A 23,316-nucleotide genomic window follows, 5' to 3' on the forward strand; every position below is an offset into this window, starting at 1 on the left:
GACGGCCAGTCGCTTTCCCAGAAAGAAACGGAAGCGATGCCTACACATTTACGTATATATATTGCGACACCCTGTACGTGCGATCCGTCAACGCGCGGATACGAACAAGTGTAGGGCATCGACTTTTGGGACGCGTTTGCCACGAGATATCGATCCCCTTCGACCTCCTTCGCCCTGCGCGACTGATTTTCCCTCGTGTCGAAGGAGAACGTTTACATTCGCAACTTCTTTAAGGGTGCGTTAAAATCGACGCGTGCGCGCGAGAGGGAACAAGTGGGAAGGGAATGATCCGGATGTAAAAGAGGATGGAATCATCGACTCGTTCTCCGCGAACTTTACCCGTGAGAACCAACTTCCCTGGCGCGAGAGTCGTCTTTAAGTCTTTGTCACGCGTCTCGTGAAAAGTTTTTGAAACGATCGATACGAGACAGCCTCAACTCGACTGTCGCGTTTCGTTTCTCTCTTCTATCCGAGGCAAAAGGCGCGTCTTGCTTTATTTATTTCGATGCGCAGGAACGTCGAGAATATTTAAAAAAAATAATAGAGTACGATACATAATGTATAAACATGGTGTGCTAATGAGATTTTAATACAGCTGAATTTATGTGAAATTTATACGCATTCCTGCACGATAATTACACACGTCATTGTACGTGAAAATCTCGCACCATTTATCGCTATACGCAATATACGAATATACGTCTACGGTTATCGCGCGCGTTTGGAAACACGTTTTAATTCAGCGTTTCGATGTCGACGGTCTGGATAATAATTCACGATTCGATTCCCGGAGATCCTGTCGAATTTTCTCACCGTCAAAGCCAAGGCGTCTCCACGGAACAAGGAGATTCATCGGGGCACCGCGTGGAGCTTTATTAACTCCCCGTGATTTACAGCTGCTCTCAGGTGATACGTTTCCCTTCGCTCAAAATGAGCATACGAGAGTTGCGATTTAATTGCAAAAGAGTGTATGATTTACAGCCGTTTCTCATTACAGCTCGTCGTTCCCGATACAGCTCGTTACGAATCCTCGGTATTACCATTTGTAATGCACTGTCTGATCTCGAGAGACTCTTGATCGAAGATAAAGGTTAAGAAGAAGCGATATTTTTAGAACGTAAAAATAATCAATAATGATAAGGCGGAACTGCAGAAGCATTCGAAAAAAAATATTGGATCATAGATTAGACGCGGATGTTATCTTGATGGAAATTAATATAATCGCTGACAAATCGATTTCGTTGGAAAGGAAACGAAGACTAGCAGATCTCGAAGAAATGAATATTTTCCAAACGAGCAGCATCTAGATTTTTTTTCTCGATTGATTTATTATTACGGAATGTAGGTAACGCCGCTTAAGCCGCATCGGGGTAGTCGAGGAAGAAATACAAGAATATACCTAGCGATACGATATTATCGATTAAGTATTACGGAAGCCGTACTAAGGATATAACTCGACCAGACAACACTACGTGTGTGCCTATAATTATTATTGTCTTATGATGACGCAAACAATCCAAGTCGCAAGCTTGATTATCGATTTTCAAACTTGTCTCGTCGCCTCTGGTAAGTAATACAAATATTCCTGGAATTTTTCCACCTATAAGTTGTTTCATACAATTTTTCTCCAAGTATTCTTCGAAGCATTTTTTTTAATCCATCAAAATCAATTTAAGATTAAAAATTTATTTATTTAATAATTTATTTATTTTAATTTTCAAACTTAAAAATCGTCCTTTTCTTTAAAAATTAATAGCGACTCATTAATCAAAGTCATTAATAAAAATCGCTAAGCAAGGCAAGGTCTATCGAAAGAGAAGGGGCGATTAGGTTCGAAAAAAGGATCGACGAGCCGCGAATTCGCAAACTCGATCTTCACCCTCGGTTACCCCCGTCGTCACCTCCCTGAGGATCCCGGCGAGGGGTAAGCGAGCGACAATGCGCGCGAACGATACACGCGGATTCGGAATACGTAGCCGAACACGCGCGAGTTCAGGCCAAAGTCTAACAGACACGACACACCTCCGACCTTCCTATCGATCTGCGGCCGGAGGTTTTACGCGTCCTCCACCCTCCGCAAGCTCGACGACCCTCTTCCCGCCCTCTCTCTTTCTTTCTCTCTCTCTCTGTCCTACTCCATCTCTCTCTCTCTCTCTCTCTCTCTCTCTCTGTCTTTTTCCATCTCTCTCTTTCTCTACCCTTTGCTCTGAACCGTATAACCCTCTTTCGCTCCCTCTCTCTTCCTCCTACTCTCTCGGCACTCAAGTCCTGGCGAGAAGGAAAGGCGAACCTGCTTGCCGAGCCCCTCGCCATGAGAACGAGTTTCTCGTCCACCACCTCTCGTCCTTCTCCTCTTTCTCCGCCAGCAACCACCTCTCTCTTCCACCTCGTTCTCGGCAGTCGCGAGCGCGCACCCTCGCAACCCGTTTCTATCGCGCCCCTCGTCACCTACGGGTTCGCGAAGGGGAGAGAAAAAGGAGATGGAACGGCGCGGAGAGAAAGAGAGCCAATAATGCGTCTTTACGACTCCGCGCTTTCGCAACACAGCCACGCCAGCTATGCGCATCGCACCGCGGCCGCTCTCGATTTGATTTAAAGACGAGCTGCCGCTTTAACGCCCCGCGCACCAACCGAGATTATCGCCCGCCGAACCAGCGAGATCGACCACGCACAGCGTAAAGATATCGTACGATTTCTCGCATGAAAAGATTACAGTCGTCGTTATTTGAACGAGTTCAAATGTCAAAGTGCAACAAATTCAAAATCTTTCGCAGAATTCTGCTTTAAGCGTTTACGGATTTTTAAGTCACAATCAATCTAGAGGCAAAAAAATTGGGAAATTATTTATATATTTTATTATATTATTTTATTTTGTTTTATTTTATTATTTATTATATTATTATTATTGCATAATTTTTATTAAAGTCCAATATGTATCATGTATAGTACTGAGAAAAAATAATATTCTTGATTAATTCTTTCCACTTTACATTTCCTATTCTTCATTAAAAAATCAATAATATAAATTTTTCTTCAAATTCATATCCTTTTGACGGTTAATATATTCTGTCTGGAAAATTACTCGGCCAAAATTAGCTTTCTCGATATATCTCGAGATTAAATTTTCGTTAAGTAACAATTTCCGGTAAACATTCCGCCCATTCGAGAGCGTCCGAGAGATACAAAGCAGAGGAGCGATAATTTCTCCTTCTGTGTAAATAAGCGTACGGCGATGATGCGCGCAAGACGTGCGCGAATAATGAATTCGGTCGTTCTTTCTTGAAAGTGGGAGCTATCGCGAGATTCGTCGAGGAGGTGCACGATCGCTTCTTTCTCCTCTCTCGCGCTCCTTCCCCCGAAAATATCCCTCCGGACGAGAGCGACATGGCCAAAGTCCAGAAAACCGAAACCAGAAATTCTCGCGCGAGCGGGTGGACGGTATTTCTGGACATGGGCGCGCGAGAGAATTCATGGCCGGAACGACTTTTCGTCACGCTGGAAATTAGTTGAGAAACGCGGAGGTTTATCGCGTCGTAAACCGCGCGCGCGGTGGCGAATCGTGCGCACCGATGCGCAACAGTCCCTTTTCTATCATCCTCGACGAAAGATGAGAGAAAAAAAGCCGCACGCTCCTTCTAATCAAATCAAAGCAAATTAATGATTTTTTGATGAGTAATAAAAAAAGCCAAGAGTAATAATCTGCACAATATCCGCGAGAAGTATAGAATCGATTAAAATGTATAGTCGTGATGAAAAATAATAAAAAATGTAGAAAGATGCAAAGAGATACAGTTCAGCGAAAGAAGACGAGAGGGAATTAACCGCATACTGTCGTAGCTGCGAGGAGCGAAAAAAACAGAAAGAAAGAAGGAGAAAGGGAACCGTGAATAATACTAGCGTGAATGCACATCCACGCTGTACGCGATGGCATTAATGCGAGCGAGTCACGAATCATGATTATTTCGGATGGCTCCTCTCTCCTCTCGACAGTCCCTCTCCCCCTCGGGCTCTCTCTTTCCCTCCCCGCCGCTGCAGCTCGACCATCCTCGATGCGCAGGCTAAATATATCTTTTACAGACACCCACAGAAGACTATCGACAAAATCGCAGAGAGAGAAAGAGAGAATAAAACATCGGATTCCCGTTTAAAGTGTACCCAAGGTCATCGGGTGAGTATTTTCGTGGTCCAAATCGAGAATTTCAAAGACACGCGCTTCTTTCCGAGGAGGCTGCACGTGGAATCAAGACGAATCGTCGCAACGTACCGTGACGATTGACGTAAATCGACAAAACAGACCCCGTCCAAAATCGATCGCGAAGCGGCACGCGATTGGACGTTATAATCAGAGTCGAGAAATAATTAGCAGAAGCGCGACTTGCTCGGCGATTCTGACCAAACTCGAAGACATAATAATAATACCGATAATATCGCGGTGATATCCGGACGCGATTTCGGATCCGAAGCATCCATTCGTCGCCAAAGTAAATTTATCGCGGTTAACCGGCGGATCCGTTGCTTGTTTGGCAATGCTTCGTTTCCGCTTCGCAAAGTAACGATCCTGAATATTCGTCTTCTCTATTCGATTCAAAATATAATGACTGGTATTAAATAAAGCATCGAAATTTAATTCAGCTACGAATATTCAATATTATAATTTAATTGAGAACCTCATAATCTTTCTTCAAATTTTAACACAAACGGTCCGATTTTAATCTCGATCAAATCAGCAGCGTAGATTCTGTATCGATACGCGGCTCGAGCTTTCTGCGATATTAAAAGAAGACCCCAAGGACGACTCGCGTCGTCGTTCGAGCAGAGCGTGAACGAGCGAGAGAGAGAGAGAGAGAGATAGATAGATAGATACGCACCGACTTTCCTCAATGTCATTATGCGCGTCGAACGCGAATTGTCGTTCTCGTTATCACGCTCCTAATATCGCCGATAACGAGCGGACGTGTACGTATGACACTCGCAACGTTGGCATCGATCGTCGATGGAGCGAGATCCGCGCGCACCAAGAGACGCGTCGCCCGCGACGACGGTGACGCGAGAGGAAGAGGCCTCTCCTCGCTCGCTCGCTCGCTCGCCTCCGTCTCTGTCGGCTCGTTTGTTTCCGCTGGTCGCTTCGGCGCGGCTCGGCTCGGCGCGTAATCAAGTGGTATAAATAATTCCGACAGTGTGCAGCCATGAGCCGAGCGTCCGCGCGAGGCTTAATCCCCTGTTATGACATGCCAGAAAACGGGATGCGCGTAAACTGGAAACTGTCCCCTGCCATTTCGCCCGCAAATTTAACCCCTCGCCCCTAATTCGCGCGTCCAGATATCATTTTTCTCGATATCGAGACTCGATCGATCAAACTCGAAAATTCATCAATTCCGATATTGGCGACTCCAAGATACGTTTCAAGTAAATTTTACTTGTACGCGATGAGAAAATAAATAAATGCTGATTTGTAAAATATTAATGGTGATTTTGGCTAAAATTGAATTATTACAATTAATATTTGAGAAATCATACGAGTGAAAATTCTTCTTTAGTAAACATTATGTTATAGATTGGCCATTATATAAATATATATAAGAGAGCTAGCTTTACATAGATAATAGCTATGAACTAGAACTCAGCAAGCAACACTGAAAGCACAGTTACGTTAATATCGCTAGACTAATTTTGACTCGTCGGTGAAACGCGGAAGATAACGGAATGCGCCAAAGAGATTTTCACGTTGCGTCTTTACTCGGAATTCAATTAGCGTTCGCAAAGCTGCAACCTATAGCGGTAATTATACAACGCATATAACATATATTATTAAAACACATTAAATAGCAATAAATAAAATTAAACATTTTACAAGGACGTTCGATTAATTTTCGTTATCACGACCAGGCGCTTCGTTAGTTTCGACTTTAAACTCGTGCGTCAATATTTTCAAACGATCGCACGAACGCCCGTACGTCGCGAAGGTCGTCGACGAGAAACAAACGGGCGAGGAAGCGACGACGACGGTTGCGGTCGCGGAAGGCCGTGGAAAATAGCGTAGAGGACGCGGAGGAACGGTACGGCACGTCGCCGATTCCGTCGACTAACGCCCCGGATCGCGAACCGGTCATTAGTGCAACGGAACCGGTGCATCGGAGGGACAGAGGGAGCGGAATGTCCGCGAGCCGCGCGCAATGGGATGCCCCTATTATCGGTCGTCCGACCGTTCGCCAGAATGCCGTTAGATGCACGGTCAATCTATTGTCCTCTACGTGAACGCACGCAGCTCTCCCCGGGGCGTTCCCGCGAGTGAGAGAGAGAAAGAGAGAGAGATTCTCGTGCTCGGCCGAGAACCAACGTCGTCAAGTTTAACCGGGCGACGAACGAAATTAGCTCTCTCTCGTTACACGAGGAAGACCCGCGGCCTCCTCGAGCTCGCTTTGTTTGTCTCGTACAATATTATCGAATTCGCGTTTAAACATCCGGCGGTCGATCCCGTTAAATCGCGACTGCCGATTTCTCAACGTCGCGAGAAAACGCGATGTCACTTTTCCGGTGCCTTTATTTTGATCAATGGAGAACCATATACTTGGTAAAATAGTAAAAATTTTTACAAAAAATTTCAATTATCTCGAAACAATAAAGATCGGAAAATACAGGCGACGGAAATAAATCTGGCATTTAGCGATGACGGGGAGTGAACGAGATTGAAAGAGCGAATCATTTTTATTCGCTTCGACTTGCTCGATCCAACTCTCTCGATCGCTGGGAAACGATCGATCTCGAAACTTTCTCCGATTCTCAGATTCGATTCAATTTTATTCGCTCCTTGCGAATTATGAATCAGGTAGACGATAGAGGCGTGCAAATCTGCTCTCACTCCCGCTCGTTCCCGACAGCGAGACTGGATTCTCGAGACTCAGATTATCGGGAGCGCTGTTATCGAGAATAGAGGCTCGAGAACGAGCGAGTCCCGAGTCTCGATGTTCTATTAGACGGAGTGGGGATAGAAATCTACCAGCATCGAGACTCGGGACTCGCTCGTTCTCGAGCCTCTATTCTCGATAACAGCGCTCCCGATAATCTGAGTCTCGAGAATCCAGTCTCGCTGTCGAGAACGAGCGGGAGTGAGAGCAGATTTGCACGCCTCTAGTAGACGAGACTTAATAAGAGCGATCGAGGGTGATGCGTAAGCGAAAACATGACACTCGCTCGAGTGTCGAGGCGTAATTTCAAAGTAGCCATGTTACGACGATGAATAAAAACGCTCATCGAAATAACAAACGTCTCTTCCTCTCTCTCTCTCTCTCGCCATTCAGCTGGAGGGAGGGGGACGGGAGGGGGAGTCGCGCGCGGTGTTGCAATGAAAACTTACGGTACGGATGCACCTGTGTGTTATGCTCCGAGAGACACAAGGCGCGATTTCAATACGGACAGCGGGGGCCTCTCTCCGGGTACGGTACGTAATACAGTTACGACGGTCAGCAGTTTCCGGTTTCTTTGTATCTGTGAAAGAGGAAGACGGACAGGAAACGGAGCCGAGAGCGCGAAACATCACGAATCTTCAACGCGTCTCCTTTTTTTCTTACCGCCATAACTAAATATTCGCTCTGGCCTAACATCAAAACGCAAATTTTTTCCGTCTGTGTGTTCAAAAATAAACATTAAGCTGCAATCAACATTGATACGCACGATACGAGCCTTTGATTCGAGAGAGAGAGAGAGATCCTTCGTAACTAAATATTTTCTTATTTTTACTTGGCGATATTCATATTCCCTACACAATCTAAAAATAAATTCCAATGTTTAAAAAACGAAGGCAAACACGTACCATCATTCCAGGTAGTCTAATGTGGTACGAACGACGTGGTAGAAGGAAGGTTTCTTTTCATAGAGAGGCCACCCGGGCCTGAGGCCCTGGCTGAGGGGGGCCCACCATGCCCCTCCAGGTCCCGCGTTCTTTCTGTCAACGCAGCAGATTCCGAGTCTTCTTCGAGACGATCGTCGAAACACTTTTTTCCTGCTGATCGTAGGTATCAGCGAAACTTGAATGTCATCTTTCCTTCACTCGTTTACAACGACACGTATTCTCTCGAGTTGTCGCAACGATTAATCTCCGTTAAATGTTTCTCAATAATCGCAAGTGGACGTTAAGAAGTCAACGTTTGTTCGCCAGGAAAACGTACAAACACTCGTACAATACACTCCAGTCTCGCTCGCGCGTTTGATTCGATTATACCGTTATCTCGATGGCATCGAATGAGAAGTAAACACCACTTTGAAACCGCGGAAAAGGCGCGATAAACCGCACCCGAGAGCCTTTACTTAATTAAAGTCCGTGCACTCGTTGCCGCTGAATGTCACTCGAGCCTTTCGCACCTCGTTCGTCAAACGTATACAATGTCAGTCGATCGTGATCCGTGAAACGTATATAATGCCCATCTAACAATTTGACTAGCTATCATCGTCGATATACACTATCGACGTTATTTCCATGCGTGCGTCTTTCGGAGAATTCTTTCAATCGCCTCGCTTATCGCTTCTTCGCTCGAAGTCAGCGATCCTCTCTCTCACCGAAAGAATGCTACGTTTCTTTCGACCTTGCGCGCGCGCGCGCGCGGGTCTGTGTATCGCTAGCTAGCTATTCCCTGACCTCTGCACTCGAGTTCTCACACACAGTCGGCGACTTGGCCGACAACGACAGATACGTATCGATGATAACACACCCGGCTGTGAAGAGCAATTGACGCGATGCGATTGTCTCAACGCCTCTGCGACACGAGTCTCTCTCACTTAATAATTTTCCGAAAAACAATTTGTCGCACAGTCTTTTCATAAAAATGTAAATTTTCTGTAAAAGAGAAAGAACCGATGTTTGTCACTGTTTTTGAAGAATACCTTTCACAAGAAGTCTCGACAAATTCACGCACGATTCTCGTCCTTCCAACAACGTATCTGTCAAGAAGACGCGGTTCCCTATCGACGCTCGCGTTATCGCCCTCGTATCGCGCACGGCGACGCGCTTTCGTTCCAGAAAACGATCCCTCGATAACGTGATCTCTCGGTGTACGAGCGAGCGTGGGAACGGACGAGCGCAGGACGAAGGAAATCGCGACGAAGCGCGACCGCGCGCTTCGATTTTCCCTCGTAAATCGTCAACAGGTGGTTTTCCGAACGACGACGCGGAATACGCGACGCGGATTCTCGGTTCTCGCGCGACGTCACGCGTGGGCTTCTCGCGCGCTCCGGCGAACAGCTGATCGCACGTCAACGTCAACGTTCCCCCGGCGGAGGGGAAAGCCACCACCGTATCGCCACGATACTGGAAAATGCTGACGCTTTGTATCCGTCTTGGTAAATTTTCTCTCTCTCTTTCTCTCTCACTAATCACCGAGAGAATCGTCGTCGATTCCAATCACCGTTCGTCGCACAGCACGAAACGCGACGGACTGTTATATCGGCCTCGCATTCTTGTTCGCCCTCCCCTCCTTCGTCGATGTTTCGTTCGTTCGTCGGTGTTCGCGCCTACCTTAGTCTCGCGAGACTATTTTCGTCTCACGATGGAAGGAACGACGCGTTTAAGCACGCGTCGCTTTCCCCTCTATCGCGGGCCCCGCTCTTTTCCGTTTCCTGCCTTCTTCTCGCGCGCCTTCTTCTTTCCCGCCTTCCGTCGTCTCCCCAACGTGTCTGTTGTCCCGTTCGTGTTTTCCTCGCGCTCTTCGTTCATACGGCTCTCCTCGTCGCTGTCGTCCTCGTCCTCGTCCTCGTCCTCGTCCTCGTCGTCGTCGTCGTCGTCGTCCTTCTCTCCGTTGCCTCTTTGCTCGCTCGGTTTACAGTACAAAGATCGCGCGCGTCTCCCCCCTCGCAGCAGACGCACAGCAGAAGGAGGATGAGACGGAGGTAGGCGACCGGATTCTTTCATACGCAAACATCGGTTGACGACTGTCGTCGTGCGGCGTCTCGGCCCCTCGACGCCCAACGAGCGAGCGGAATACAGGAGCTACGCTTCCTCACGGCTACGAAACGCGAGCACTCGACGGGGGATCAGCGGTCTATAATAATCCGTCGAGGAGCACTCGTGCACTCCGTCCACTCGCGAATCACGGCACTTTGTGCCGGGGCGAGAAAGTCGGGCTAACGTCCTTTACGGCTCCTAATCTTGCCGTCCTTGTGTCTCTCTTTCCTCTTTCTTTCGACTCTCTATCTCGGCGGTGACGATACACGTGCGAGGCCGCCGCGAGAAAAGGGGAAGAAGCTTCCTTCGCCGAGATCGTCGCCGATGTTGGTTCGATAGGCCGAGAGAGCAACTTGGCCAACGTTCGCAAATCGAAGCGCACTGACGAGGGAAGAGAGGAGTGCAAGGACCTTGGGTGCTCGCCCTGTCGAAGACCGCGAGCGATTGACTCTCGCGCGTCCCGGCCTCTTGGTGGCCGCGGCACGCGTGAAAGAGGAACACGGGAGGGGATTCCCGCGGGAGAGGGGGGAGGAGAGCGGCGACGAACACGGCGGTAGGGCCAGGAGGGCGTGCGCGAGAGAGAGAAACGGGAGAATGGAACGGGGTGGGCGAGGTAAGGGAGAGAGAGAGAGGAGAGGGAGGGAGAGGGGTGCAGGCGGCGGCGGTAGCGTGAGTGACGACGGGGGTGGCAGGGAGGAGGCGGTGAGTATGGCGCGTGCCACTACACGCTAGCAGGTGGAGTGCGCGTGCCCAGAAATCTCTATATCTCCCTCCCCCCCCTCTCTCCGCGCGCGTTTCCGTTTTTTTCCACCGCGCGGTTCGCCGTTACTCTTTCTTCCCGTCTCTCTCTCTCTCTCTCCCCTTTTTTTCAGTCAATCTTGTCGTATCTTCGTTTCTAGTTACTCGCTCGCTATGTTTTTCGGCTCTTCTCCGGATTTTAAAAGACGGTCTTCTTGCTCGTTCTTTGGTTGGATATTTCTCTTTTCGTTTTCGATATTATCTCGAGATTGGTGCATCACCCTCTTGCTTTAAAATTTCACTTTCGTTATGTCTGGGCGAAGCGATGGCTTTACGTTCCGTTCCGTAGTTTTTCGCGCGTGTCGTCCAAGCCTGTCTCATGTGAGAAAACTGTCAACAACGTTGCGATGGCCACGACGCGCCGGCATGATAATTCCAAGTCGATTCGTCCGATAGAGAGATCCGTGCATTCATAATATTTACGTTGCACAGTCAGATTATTCTTGTAGCGTCGATAAGAGTTGCTAACGAAAGTTCCGGCGATAAGTACATGGTCGAGTTATTGCGACAATTTTTCAACATTCCAACATCGCGACGTTCGCGAATCTTGTCGAATACTCTGCTATCGTTCATATTCTTTCGAGTGTTTAAAAAAAAAAATGATGCACCTCGTCGAAGGTCTTTTTATCGATAACGTTACCTCGCGCTTTAGATTCGAAAACTGTCAGATTTTATCAGAAACGCGACGCCGGTAACCTTCGCTCAAGTTTCGTCGCAGCAATCCATTCGTTCACCGAATATCACGCGTTATCTCGAGAGGATACGGTCGTCCACGACGATGATTCTCATCGAACATCCTCGCTTACGCAAATTTCGCTATCTCTTCCACGTGATTGCATTTGTCGGACAAGGGGTCGGATCTCGCGGGAGGTCGTCGAAATTGTCGAGCTACGAAAATTTACATCTCGCGTTACGCGCCTCGATCGGGAAATCCCTCCCTCGCATTCGTCGGTACGCGCGTAGCTCGTCTCGTACGCGCTACGCACGTGGCGAGAGCAGGAGACGCGGAGCGACAACGGACCCCCCCTGGTACGGAGAACCTGACGCCCCGAGAAGTCGTCAGCCACTGACTACGTGCGTCGCGACCGACCGTCGCGCCGGGAGGCCCAGGGCTACTCTCGAGCGCGGGGCGGGGGGGGAGGCACGCGAGACGCGTCGTCGGCTACGTTCGGTCGGGCTCGACTCGGCTCGTCCTCTCTCAGAGACCGATTCGAGGCACTTGGACACGGAGACTCCGCTCCGCGCCGCGCCTCGTTCCGATCCGCAGCCGAGGCCGCCGGCTGTCTGTCCGATGCCACCCGACACTACGACTTCTAGAACGAACCTTATAGACTCCCCCCCCTCTCTCTCGCCTCCCCTGTCTCTCCTCCCCGCTTCAACTACCGTGGGTGTACCGTAACTGCGTACGACCGGTGTATATCGCTCCGATAGTACACGCTGCGAGACAGTCGGTGTACTAGGAACGCTGTCTTAATCACTTAAGTTGTCGTTATCGTGCCCTTAATATCTCGCTTAGGCGCGATAATTTCCTCGTCGATTGCGAAGAGAAGCTTGTTCTTTAATAATCTGGGGACGACCGAAGCATCGAGTAAAAATTAAAAAAAAATACATGGTTACATCTTTCAGACTTTATAGTAAAATTTATTGTTTATCAAAGCAATAATTATTTTGACAAAATTTTGAAAAATCGCGGTTATTTCGAAAGAATCTAAAAATAGATGCTCGATATTAATTGAATTTCTCGAGAGAAAACTCCATGGCACAGTTGGGAAAAAGAAAAAAAAAAAAGAAAAGACGCGGAAAGCGACACGGTCGCTGTCGCGACTTAAAGGCCTGCCTTCCGCGCAGCTGACCGCGCCGGAGCCTTTACACAGGCGCGCTCGCGCGACACGTCGCCCGTATATACTTCCAACAAGCCTCCTCCACTCGGCCGTTGCGTCATCGCGCGGCTTCGCAGTACGTCGGGATTCGAGCGGGGGATCGCGCGGAAGCGGGCGCGCCGAGGACGACGCATCTGTACCGCTCTGCTTACACTTACTACAAATCCGTCCCAGTGGCGCTCATCCTACGCGACGACGCATCGTGAATTAGCCTCAGCGGCTCTCGCGCCACGATGGAGGACAAACGACGCACGGACGTAGGAACGAGAGATCGAACAAGTATATACGATGGTCGAGAGATATCACGTTCGAGATAAACTTGCGATTGCGCAACAAAACGCGCGTGATTAACCGCGATTACTTTGGCTGCGCGCGCGGCCGCTTTATGCTAATGTAACCGATAGAAAGGCGATTATTTGTCAATAGATAATTAAGCGACGAGGTGTACCGCAGGACGCGAGGCGCCGAATGATGGGGGGCGAGCAAATTGCGATGCGGATATTACTTGCGATTGCGAGTTGCCGCCGTGGCGTACTCCGTAAATGAGAAGTAAAATTGCTGGATGGCACGCAAACGTCCCGCAGGAACGTGACGATAATACCACGCGGACAGCGGAGGACGTTGAGGCTTTTAATTAAAAGTCTTACGCGGCGCCATAAAGGCCGATCTCTCGCGGTAAGCGATGCCACCTACACATCGCTGACCATTCTCTTTCTCGTTTAACTCGCCAGTCAGTCTTTGCTTCCATTTCTCTTTTATTTTCTCGGATTAAATCTGTAGGATTTATATTCGATAAAATTCCTCAAAATTTTTCCACACAATTTTTCTCGGAACGTATAACTTTATGTACTCTCTAAATTTCTTAGAGTGAAATCTAACTCCAAACGAGTGAATATTCACTCCAAGTGATAGTGAAAATACTGCCACTCGTAATTAGTGAACATTCACTTTTCACAAAAGTGAACTGTTTAACTCTGAACGTAAAGTGAATGTGTCACTCGGTTTGAAGTGAATAATTCACTCAATCAGAGTGGAGTCATCACTTTCGTCAAGTTATTTTTCACTCAATTACAAGTGAACAGATTCACTCTTAGGAAGTGAGATTCTAAGCCGTCTTTTACTAATAATAAGATAACACGTTACGTATATGACGTGAAGCTTCGATTAGTTGAAATGAGAAGCAATCATTGCTTTTTACTTGAATTAATCGAAGCTGAACATCGCACACAGCATGTTATCTCATTGTCGGTGTAAAAGCCGATTAACCTCCTTTTTTCTTGTCACAGCTATATAAATATATTTAACGTTACACACACAAAAATATGTTTACATTTCGAAATATGTTAAAATAAAAAGATATATCCCTAAGAAGTTACTTTAATATGTCTTGTATACCAAGTACACGTGCGACGAGTTGGTAACGTCGCGAGACAACGATACGACAGTGTTGCTAATGGCGGACTCATGCGCGTTTCACATGCGCTTTACTCACTCTTCATGAGTGAAAATTTTCACTCTATATAGAGTGAAAATGCTACATAGAATGAAAATATTCACTCTACAAAATAGAGTATACATATTTACTCTATTTTGCAGAGTGAATTTTTTACTCTACAACAAAAAGTGAGAAGAATTCACTCCTATGAGTGAAAAATCACTCTAACTAGAGTGACTTGACCAGTCACTCAATTTTTCGAGTGCATTTTCACTCTAAGAAATTTAGAGAGTAGTTTACATCTATCGGGCTAAAAATATCGTAATATTTCGAAACCAGAATCACATGGCATCATACATCATCCTCATCCTCTCATTTTCGTCCGCACGAAGGAACCAAAAATCGTGTCGTAGCGTTCGGGAAAAATAGAGGACGTAATGTAACCTCCGTTAACGTAAGATGATCTCCCGAGATAACGAGTCGACATCGCATCGGCTTTCGTTGAATCTCGAGGTAACGCGCGCGCGCGAGTTTCTTTCTCGAGGAGGAATCTGCGACTCGGAGCACCGAGACGAAACCGCGATTATCTCCTACGTTGCTACAACACTCTGACGTCGACTGAGTTTCTTCCTCTCAAGTATTTCGCGCAACAGCGGTACGTGCTGGACGACAGCCGCCGAGTAAACGAGCCGCGTTATACGATCGAAGGTCGATTGTAAACATTTATGACGACGCCGCGCGGCTCCGGCTATCGATGTTTACGTTACAGATATACGAGCCGCGAACGGCTGAAGGCCAACTGTAAAAATACGACCCGATTCGCTACAATAAAGATAAGCAAATGCGTATGCCAGGCTCGGGAAGCCGAAAATAATGTAGCAAGCGGAAAGACATTTCTTCGTTAAGGATCGTAGATGCGTATAAAAGGCCAGTGTCGGGAAAAATAATGCTCGTATCGAGCGAGGAATCGATTACGAGACCGATCAGCTGTTCGGGAATAATTCTTGATTAGTCGGACTAGAAAAAAAGTGCAGGAAAAAAATTCACGCTCTCTCTCTCTCTCTCTCTTTTGTAATATAATTTAATTTACTACATCCATCGCTGTTGCAGCGACGGCGGCATATTTGTCTATGTACAGAAAGTCAATGGAAACGTCAAAAACTTGATTAGATCACGTTCCTTCCTGTCCAACGGTAGAGAGCTCTCTCTTCGAAATCTGTCAGCGCGTTATCAAAAATTCGGCTCGAATTTTTGCCTCGGTCGTCGACGGGATATAAAAATGTCCGCGGGATACAAATGTAATTTTCATAGCGAACGCAAGCTTCGCGTTACTTCCGGCCAGCTTACGCTCCATCGAACGTGTTTTTCGAATCAAAGAGCCATCCTTTTTCCGAATCAACGAGACCCGGCTCGAAAATAACGAGCGAGCAGAGAATCTTTCCTCCTGTATTTTTGCGCATGTGGGACATTTTTCGCCGTGTTTCCATTTTACTTGCACGAAAAAAGAGACAAAGGTGATGACTTGGTTGCGCAATGCCATCCCCTTCGTTGATCTGTCAAATTCACTCGCATCTTTTCTCTCTCTCTCTCTCTTGTCAAATTTCTCTCATTCAACTTACTCTGCAATCCTGATTCGATGGACGATAATTTGACAAAAATCACAAAATACATTTAAATAATAAAGCGATGAATCAAACATTTTCTAAACATTAGATAAATAAAAAATGGAATATAATTTCAATAATGAATAGAATTTTTGGAAAGCGCTCGAGAAGAAACATGTCTACGGTTGTCACGTATAGATTATTCGCAGAATAAAAGAAAAACGATTATATATTTAATGGTGACTAAAAGTATAAGATAAAAAGGATGCTGTGCTCCTCGAAAGAGAAAGAAACTGATAAAGGTTCCAGAGGAAAGCGATGACGATGGAAGGAATTACCTGTCTTCTTCCACATTTTTCCGTTCATCCTCAGAAATGGACGAAAAGAGCAACGGCGTTTGCGCTTTGATAAATAAAAATTCTTCGATCTGAAGACTGATATCACTAACGACATTTCTTTAACAACTCCGAAAATATCCAACCGCGATTTAGTCATATGACAAAATTTTGACTGCTTTCCCGCGAAAATGTCAGGAAGAGATCAGATAAAATGTGGATAAAGTAATCTATTAAATATTAAAAATTCAGTACCAAATAAAAATACAAAGAAATAATATCTCCGCTGGTGAAATTAACAGAATTGTTATTTTTCACGTGTATTATTGGATATCCAATATACTACGTAATCATGATTTAATTTATTTTCATCTCATATGTTAACGTGTTAAAATAAAATCTCTAAAATTAGGTAAGTAATTCGGAGCCTTTCCAACTCGACGAAATTATATATTTATTTTACGATTCATTTAATATATAAATAAATAAAGACTGCCGAATTAATTATCTCGAATATTGTTTACATTATACGAAGAGAATCGCGCGACATTTCCGCAACATGAGTATCGTTACGTGACGTTTAAGAAACTACGGGTTAAGTCGTTACCGCGCCTCATGTAATTTAATCACAGGAAACAATTCCAATTTTGCATGCATAACGTCACATATTGCGCACGACATATTGTAACGCGCACATCCGAGAGTGTCAGTGAGCGCGCGTGCAACACATTACATGTCTGCAAAAGATGCGATCTTTTATCATCTACCATCTTTAAAATATCGACTCTCGGGCGAACGATCTATATTTATTACCAACGGTTTACCCATATATGCCTTATGCGACACGTGTTCGTCTATAAATAACCGTATCACTCGAGACGAAAAAAAATCGTTAACTATTTATAAAGATACATTCGACTTTTTCCATCTTTGCATCTTGTCGAACTGAAAAATAGGATAGCCCTCTCTCCCCTATATTTCGAAAATTTATCTTATTTATATTCGATGAAGAATATCCGCACGCGGATATTTATGCGAATGGATGAGAAAGGAAAAATTGCGAATGAATAAGATCGAATGGCATGAACGCGTTCGCTCTGTTTCTGCCTCATCTCGCTACCTCTCTCGTCGTAAGCACTGCTCTCTGATTTATCTCGAGGCGTGCGCGTCGTAATCGCGCGATTCCAGCGAAACCTGCCGTCAGCGAATTCCTCCGGCAAACAAAGAGTCGCGTCGGTGATCAGAGAAAGACGGAGCGCGAGAAAGAAGGCCATTAGGAAACGAGTTGGAAATAAAAGAAGCGCCTTCGTGCGTCGCCAAGTCGAGTCTCTCTGTCTCTCGCCCATTAAGATATATATGCATAACTTTTATAAACTTTTAAATCATGAAGATACAATTTATAACGAGCGAAATAATAATAAAGAAGCCAAGAAGAGCGAAATAAAAAATACGGAAAAAAATTTTAATTATGATGTATTCGTTTTTCATCTAAAAGAGCACGCCCGATGATTGGTACGTGTACTCGGGGGTAAAAATAATAACTGTCTCGATTATTATATATAAAGAAGTATCAAAAGCACGATTGTGCAATATACATATACAAGGTGTCAGGGCAATCTTTTGTCAAAAAAAAGCTTTTGTAGCTTACCTCGAGAGCTTTTCAAAACACTATAATAAAGTATTTTTTCATCGAGTACATGAGTTATTTTCGATCGAGAAAAAATATGTAATTTGCAATTAACAATTACATATTTTTTTTTTCGAAACAATTATATGTTTTCTTTACATCAATTGATTCCTCTCATTATTTTGTACATAAAAGTATTAAGGTAAGATAATCAAAAAATAAATATTTTACTAGATATCTTACGATTTATGTAAAAATTAAGAAATTATTTCAAGCCTCATAACTCGAAAGGTACTCGATAAAAAAATACTTTATTATAGTGTTTTGAAAAGCTCTCGAGGTAAGTTACAAGAGCTTTTTTTTGGCGAGAGATTGCCCTGACACCCTGTATATATGAGAATCATGATGCAAAAGTTTGTTTTTTAATTGATTCAACATTATCGCAATACGAATTTAATTCGACTTAATTACTTACACTTAGCATTGGAAATTAATATGTTACCAGGCTAGCCGCACTCAAGGGACAAATGCTAATGAGAGCCGCTGCTTAGGAATGACATCCATTCTACCTACTTGTTTTCATTTAGACACTTACACGAGCGTATATGAACGACCAACTGTTTATATCACTGCAACGCTAGAGTCTTCTGCTATCGACATGATTCTACGTAACCGGATCACGCAGTCGTCATCAACTAACCAGTTCCGTTCTCAGTAAGCGATATACCGAGAAGATTTCTCGGAGGTAACTTTATAAAGTTACGCGTCAATTAATTTTATTTTGTTTTTGTTAACTTACGCTTACGCGGCAGATCGCAGACCGATGAAAGGGTATCGTGCATGACGATCCATACATGACTTACCTGAAACAAAAAATAAAGACAGTTATTTTAAAGTTATAATCTGAGAATATACATCTCATAAATATAAACTTTATGCATATGAATTTCTCAGAAGCTCTCTTACACGTATGAATTTCTCCAAATTGATTAAGCGTACTTATAAATTTCTTAATTTTAATATCAGAGCGTATGATGAAATATTTATCTTTGTTTTATCCAGCAGTTGGAAAATTAAAAAAATTTTTTAAATATCAAATTTTAAGAAGCGAATTAGTATCAATATATATGAAATATTGCAACATGTGTACAACAGATTATATTGTCGACGATATGCAAGTCCAACATACGCGTGTCACGAGAAAAAAATCTAACTATCGTTTTCCTGGTATGTCACAACAATAATAAAACATGAAATGATTTCGCTCGTCATTGTCTCCTGTATACTTATTATCTCGGAGCGCATTATCATTCACGATAATGCATTTATGACTTTTTACATCGGACTAGCAACTGGTAATGACTTTACGATTTTATTGGGAAGATTCGTCGAATTATCAGTTAACGTCTTTCAAAATAATAGCTCATTACTTTCGTAATATAATGCGTTAAATCTATAGTGATAATGTGACAATCGACTAACGTGATGACTTACTAATGTCATTGGATTTCTTTAATGAGAGATCATTCTCTCCATATATATGTGTAAATTCGAAAAAGTGTTATTCATTTTGTAATTAAGAAAAAATTCGGGAAAATTCAAGTTTTCTTCAACTCTCGATCTGAAGGAAAATTTAATTTCAGCTAATTATCAATTTTCAAATAATACCAATTTAAGATTGGCTCGAGCCAAGCTCCTTTATGATATATATATATCAAATATAAGAATGTATTCCCATCGAATACGTTCCTCCAGTTGTTACAGTTTGGACCCGAGCTGGAGAGCGCGACTGTGAATCATTGCCTCGAGTGGTTAAAAGTAGGGAGCTGTTAAGAAGACGAAGGAAGACGAAGGGGCGGAGGAGGAGGAGGAGAAGCCGAGGAGGAGGCAGGGGACAGGCGAAGCGCGCTCCAGAGGAGACTGAGGAGGATAAGAGGCGTTCGGAGACAAGCAACAGTGTTTACCCTTGACGGCCAGCGAACGCCACCCGTGATCCCAGAAACCAGACTGCGATTACATCTCGCTATCTTGGGTCTTTCCTCGTCGCGTTATGGGGCGCGCGTACCATGTGACGTACCTTTCTCCCCCCCCCATCCCCTCGCCGAGCATTCCTTCTCCTTCCATCTTCTTGGGAGTACGATAAATCGTTTTTACAACTCGCTTCTCTTTTCTAAACAAGAGCGCGGGGCATAACACGACCCTCTATATGCAAAGACCGTTAACGACCCGAAACGGAAAATACTCCCATGAATAGTCATTTGGACGATAAAATACATTCTCTCTCTCGGCGGGATGAGACAAAAGTTGATGGAAACGTTGAAACGCGTAACAAGCGGGAACTCAAACCGACCGGTATTTGCGATGGGCTCGAAATTTCGCGGGGAACTAGATCCGTCGAAAAGCGACTGGTTACCGCGAGCGATTCGAAATCGAATTATGCCGAATAGCGCGGAATCGAAACGCCGCGGGGGTATCCCGCTACGACAGCGGCGAGATCTCGGATGGCCGGGAGGCCGGTTCGATTTATCGGCGAAGGGATGAATCCGGTGCAGGGGCGCGTAAACGAGCGGGGCGTACGATGCTTGCATAAAGCGGCAGAAAATTCGGGTTGAAACCTGTGAAAGCGGGGAAAGAAGATCAATAAAGTGGTGTGCCATACTGTCGGTGCCGCCGGTGTATCGTTGTAGTAGCGGGTGGCTCTCGCTGGTGTGTATTATTAAGCGAAGAGGTGTGGAATCGGAGAGAGAAAAAGGAGAGGTAAAAGAGAGAGAGAGAGAGAGCGAGAGGGAAAGAAGGGGGGAGAGAGGCGAAAAAGAGACGCGACGGACGTTGCGGAGATAGAAGAGAAAGGGGGACGAGGGGAGGGGGAGAGGCCGGTGACTGCAAAAAAAAAATAAAGGCTGCGAGGGAGCGATGTCACGAAGCGAGACAAGGAGAGCGGCGGAAAATGTGGAACAGACGTAATAAAAACTTATGGCAAAAAAGAGGGGCAGAAGGAGAGAGATTACTAGGGTGATAGTCGTGTAATCTACCGATATCAATCGTTGCAGGGATCCAGGCAAGATAAACTCAGACATGATCTTGAATACGATTCGAACGGTTCCATCTCCAGATTGGAACCTGATATTTCAGCGAGAAATTTGACCCGCTTGTCGAAATATTTTATCTAAACTTTGCCAAGCGACGCGATACGGATATCACGTATGCGAAAGAAAGCGAAGCGTTTTAAGAGGACAGAGAGAAAGGGGAGGAGGGGGAGGAGAATACTTTTCATCGAGTGGTCGATTATAAATTTCGATCTCTGGATTTGATCTCTGAGAAACGTCCGAATAACAGTGTTTCGCCGCGAGAAATAATCGCATCAACGCAATCGGGCCGGAAGATAACGACATCGGACTGCACCGAGGTCGATCGCTGTGTACGGTCTACTTGGCAATGCACTTTTCTGCATGGTTTACACGCAAAATCGACGCAGCAAAACGAGACAGATTAGAGAAATTCGTTCTACATAGTTATATCCGCGGAAACGCGCGGGAGCAAGTATCTCCGATTTCACGCCTTTTTTCTTCGATCCCTTCTAGGCAGTTCGCGAGGAAATAAATACACTTTGGATTCGCTTAATTTTCAATACAGGGTCAAATCGGCGAGGCATTGAGCACCACTGGCTACCGAGGTGCTGCGTTTCCCCTTTATGCAGCCAATGGCGTAACCGCTTGCGGTATCAACGTAACGGCAGAATCGACAATGTCTATTAAGAGCGTAAATCTTGTCGCTTTTAGTGCGCCATGAAAGGTAGGGACTGTGTCTACACGTCGTTCTGCGGATTTACACCATCTCGTCGTCGTGCAATTACGATGTAAAACGACATTGTTTCATCAGGTATCTTCGCGTCGTAAATATTTAAATGACGCATAATCAGTTTTATAGATTGAAGAGTCGTTTGCGCAACGTCGTTAACGACGACGCCTTTGTATACGTGCGAAAATAATTTTCGCGATTTCGCGAATTACAACCGGTTATTTTCCGTCGTGTCAACCACCCTCGACGACCTGCGTTGATGTGTTTAACGCCCAATCTCTACAACCCTTTGTCAACCTCTTGCGCGTTTCTTGCTGGTAGAGGGGAAAGAAAGGGAGTATATTTCCCTTACATGGAAGCTTTCGCGTGTTGCCTCAGCGTCAGCGCTCGAAGGAAATCCATAAGCCAACATCCGGTATTTTCCCGAGGGATGAGTTTTAATTTATTTAACAACTGTGGCTGATTTATCGGGTCTGATCATTTTTCCAAAGGCATAGTCTTTTTCAATGAACGCGTTTAAAATATCCCAAGTCGAGGAGAGCTTAAATTAAAGTTTTGTTTTTTTCTCTTTATTCTTCTTCCGGTATGTAAGTAAAGTGTAGCTGAAAAAAAGAGAAGCGATCGCAAATTTCCACGTTAAATTAGATTGACGTTTCATGGCGACCACACTGCAAATTAGTCGCCTTTCATTCGCGCGCAAATTTCATGGCGATCGTATAACGACGATTAATACTTTCTTTCCTACTTTCTTTGCCGCGAGCATCTAACGATATATATGCAGCCGTCCAAGAGTTTCGCCAACGGTTTTACGAACTTGCATTTCCGTTATTCCAACTTAGTATTGCGCTACGTAAATACGGGTAAACGATAGTTTTAAAACGGTACTCGTAAGAAATATGTATCTCATGATCGTTTAATAAAATATTTATTAAAAATTGACATGATTTTTATTTTTATTAAATCCTTAGACACATTTATCATTAATCCTATTGAAATTTAATTTAATTTTTGTTTCAGTTTTTTTCTTCCTTTTCCCTCTCTTTTTTTAATTAAAGTACTTTTAATTCTTAGAATTAACAGTGTTTTTTTAACAAGTGTAAAAATATAAGAAACAGACATATTTTCAACTGTTATAAAAATCAAAATGACACTTTAATCGGGAGAAACTAGTATCTTGCAGCAGATAACGCAAAATTTAGTTTAATCCTCTAGATACTCCGAATCGACAAAGTATCAAGAGTCAGAGTGCAATCGTGCAAGCTTCTTTCTAAACGAAATGGTACTCCCGAAAATGTTCCATCGCTAAAAAGTTAAACTGGGACATCGCGCAACGTCTATCCCGATGAGGTCTCCTTCGCGGTGAGATAGTCGTTCGTTCGTTAATCCCAAGCGTCACGACTACTTCGCAGGAGCTTACCCTCCTTTCGTCATCGTTCTCCTACCGGCGGTAGCATCCCTCGCACGCTGCTTGGTCGGCGGTGGCGCGGGTGGTAAGTGGTACAGGGGGATGGAAGTGAGGTACCACCATGTTATGCAGCCCCACCACCGACTCCATCCTGACCAACCGGCTGTTTACTGTTTGGCCTCCCGGGATATCGATCCCAGTGGCGTAAGAACCCGCAACCCAGGGCTACCCGACCAGAGAGAGATAGATAGGAAAAGCGAAAGAGAGAAAGAGAGAGGGAGATCGGCACGCGGTAGGTTTCGGCCGCGGGCGGTTGGCAACCGACTTTAGTGTTGATACAGCACGATTCCGACACCGCCTCCTTACCCTCGGACTCGGTCGGCACTCAGGTAAATTGACTTCGACTGAGTAGCACCCGTCTTTAATTGAAGATGTGTTTTGGCACGAGCGAAGCAACGCAGATGAAATCGCGACGAGAAGCGAATTCCAGAAGAGAACCC

General features: G+C 45.1%; 1 protein-coding gene across 5 annotated transcripts in view; it reads right to left on the reverse strand.

Annotated features, from left to right (window-relative positions):
• The window catches only part of Mam (neurogenic protein mastermind), a 160,297-nt gene that overhangs the window by 62,082 nt on the left and 74,899 nt on the right, over positions 1-23,316 (reverse strand). Inside the window, exons 1-2 of one of the 5 annotated variants that reach the window (XM_083109736.1) lie at positions 11,539-11,809; positions 7,811-8,830 (exon numbers count right to left, since the gene is read on the reverse strand). The exons of 2 other annotated variants lie outside the window; for them this stretch is intronic. In XM_083109736.1, coding sequence (XP_082965862.1) covers positions 7,811-7,816 — 6 coding nt within the window. In that variant the 5' untranslated portion in view covers positions 7,817-8,830; positions 11,539-11,809. Of the gene's footprint in view, positions 1-7,354; positions 7,550-7,810; positions 8,831-11,538; positions 11,810-18,412; positions 18,477-23,316 lie in introns of those variants that run through there. 2 more of the 5 variants (XM_083109735.1, XM_083109734.1) reach the window with 2 other exon arrangements.

Source organism: Camponotus vicinus, unplaced genomic scaffold (assembly GCF_025532165.1).
Source record: "Camponotus vicinus isolate PSW18456_S1 unplaced genomic scaffold, iyCamVici1.0 SCAF_1, whole genome shotgun sequence".
Lineage (NCBI taxonomy): Eukaryota > Metazoa > Arthropoda > Insecta > Hymenoptera > Formicidae > Camponotus > Camponotus vicinus.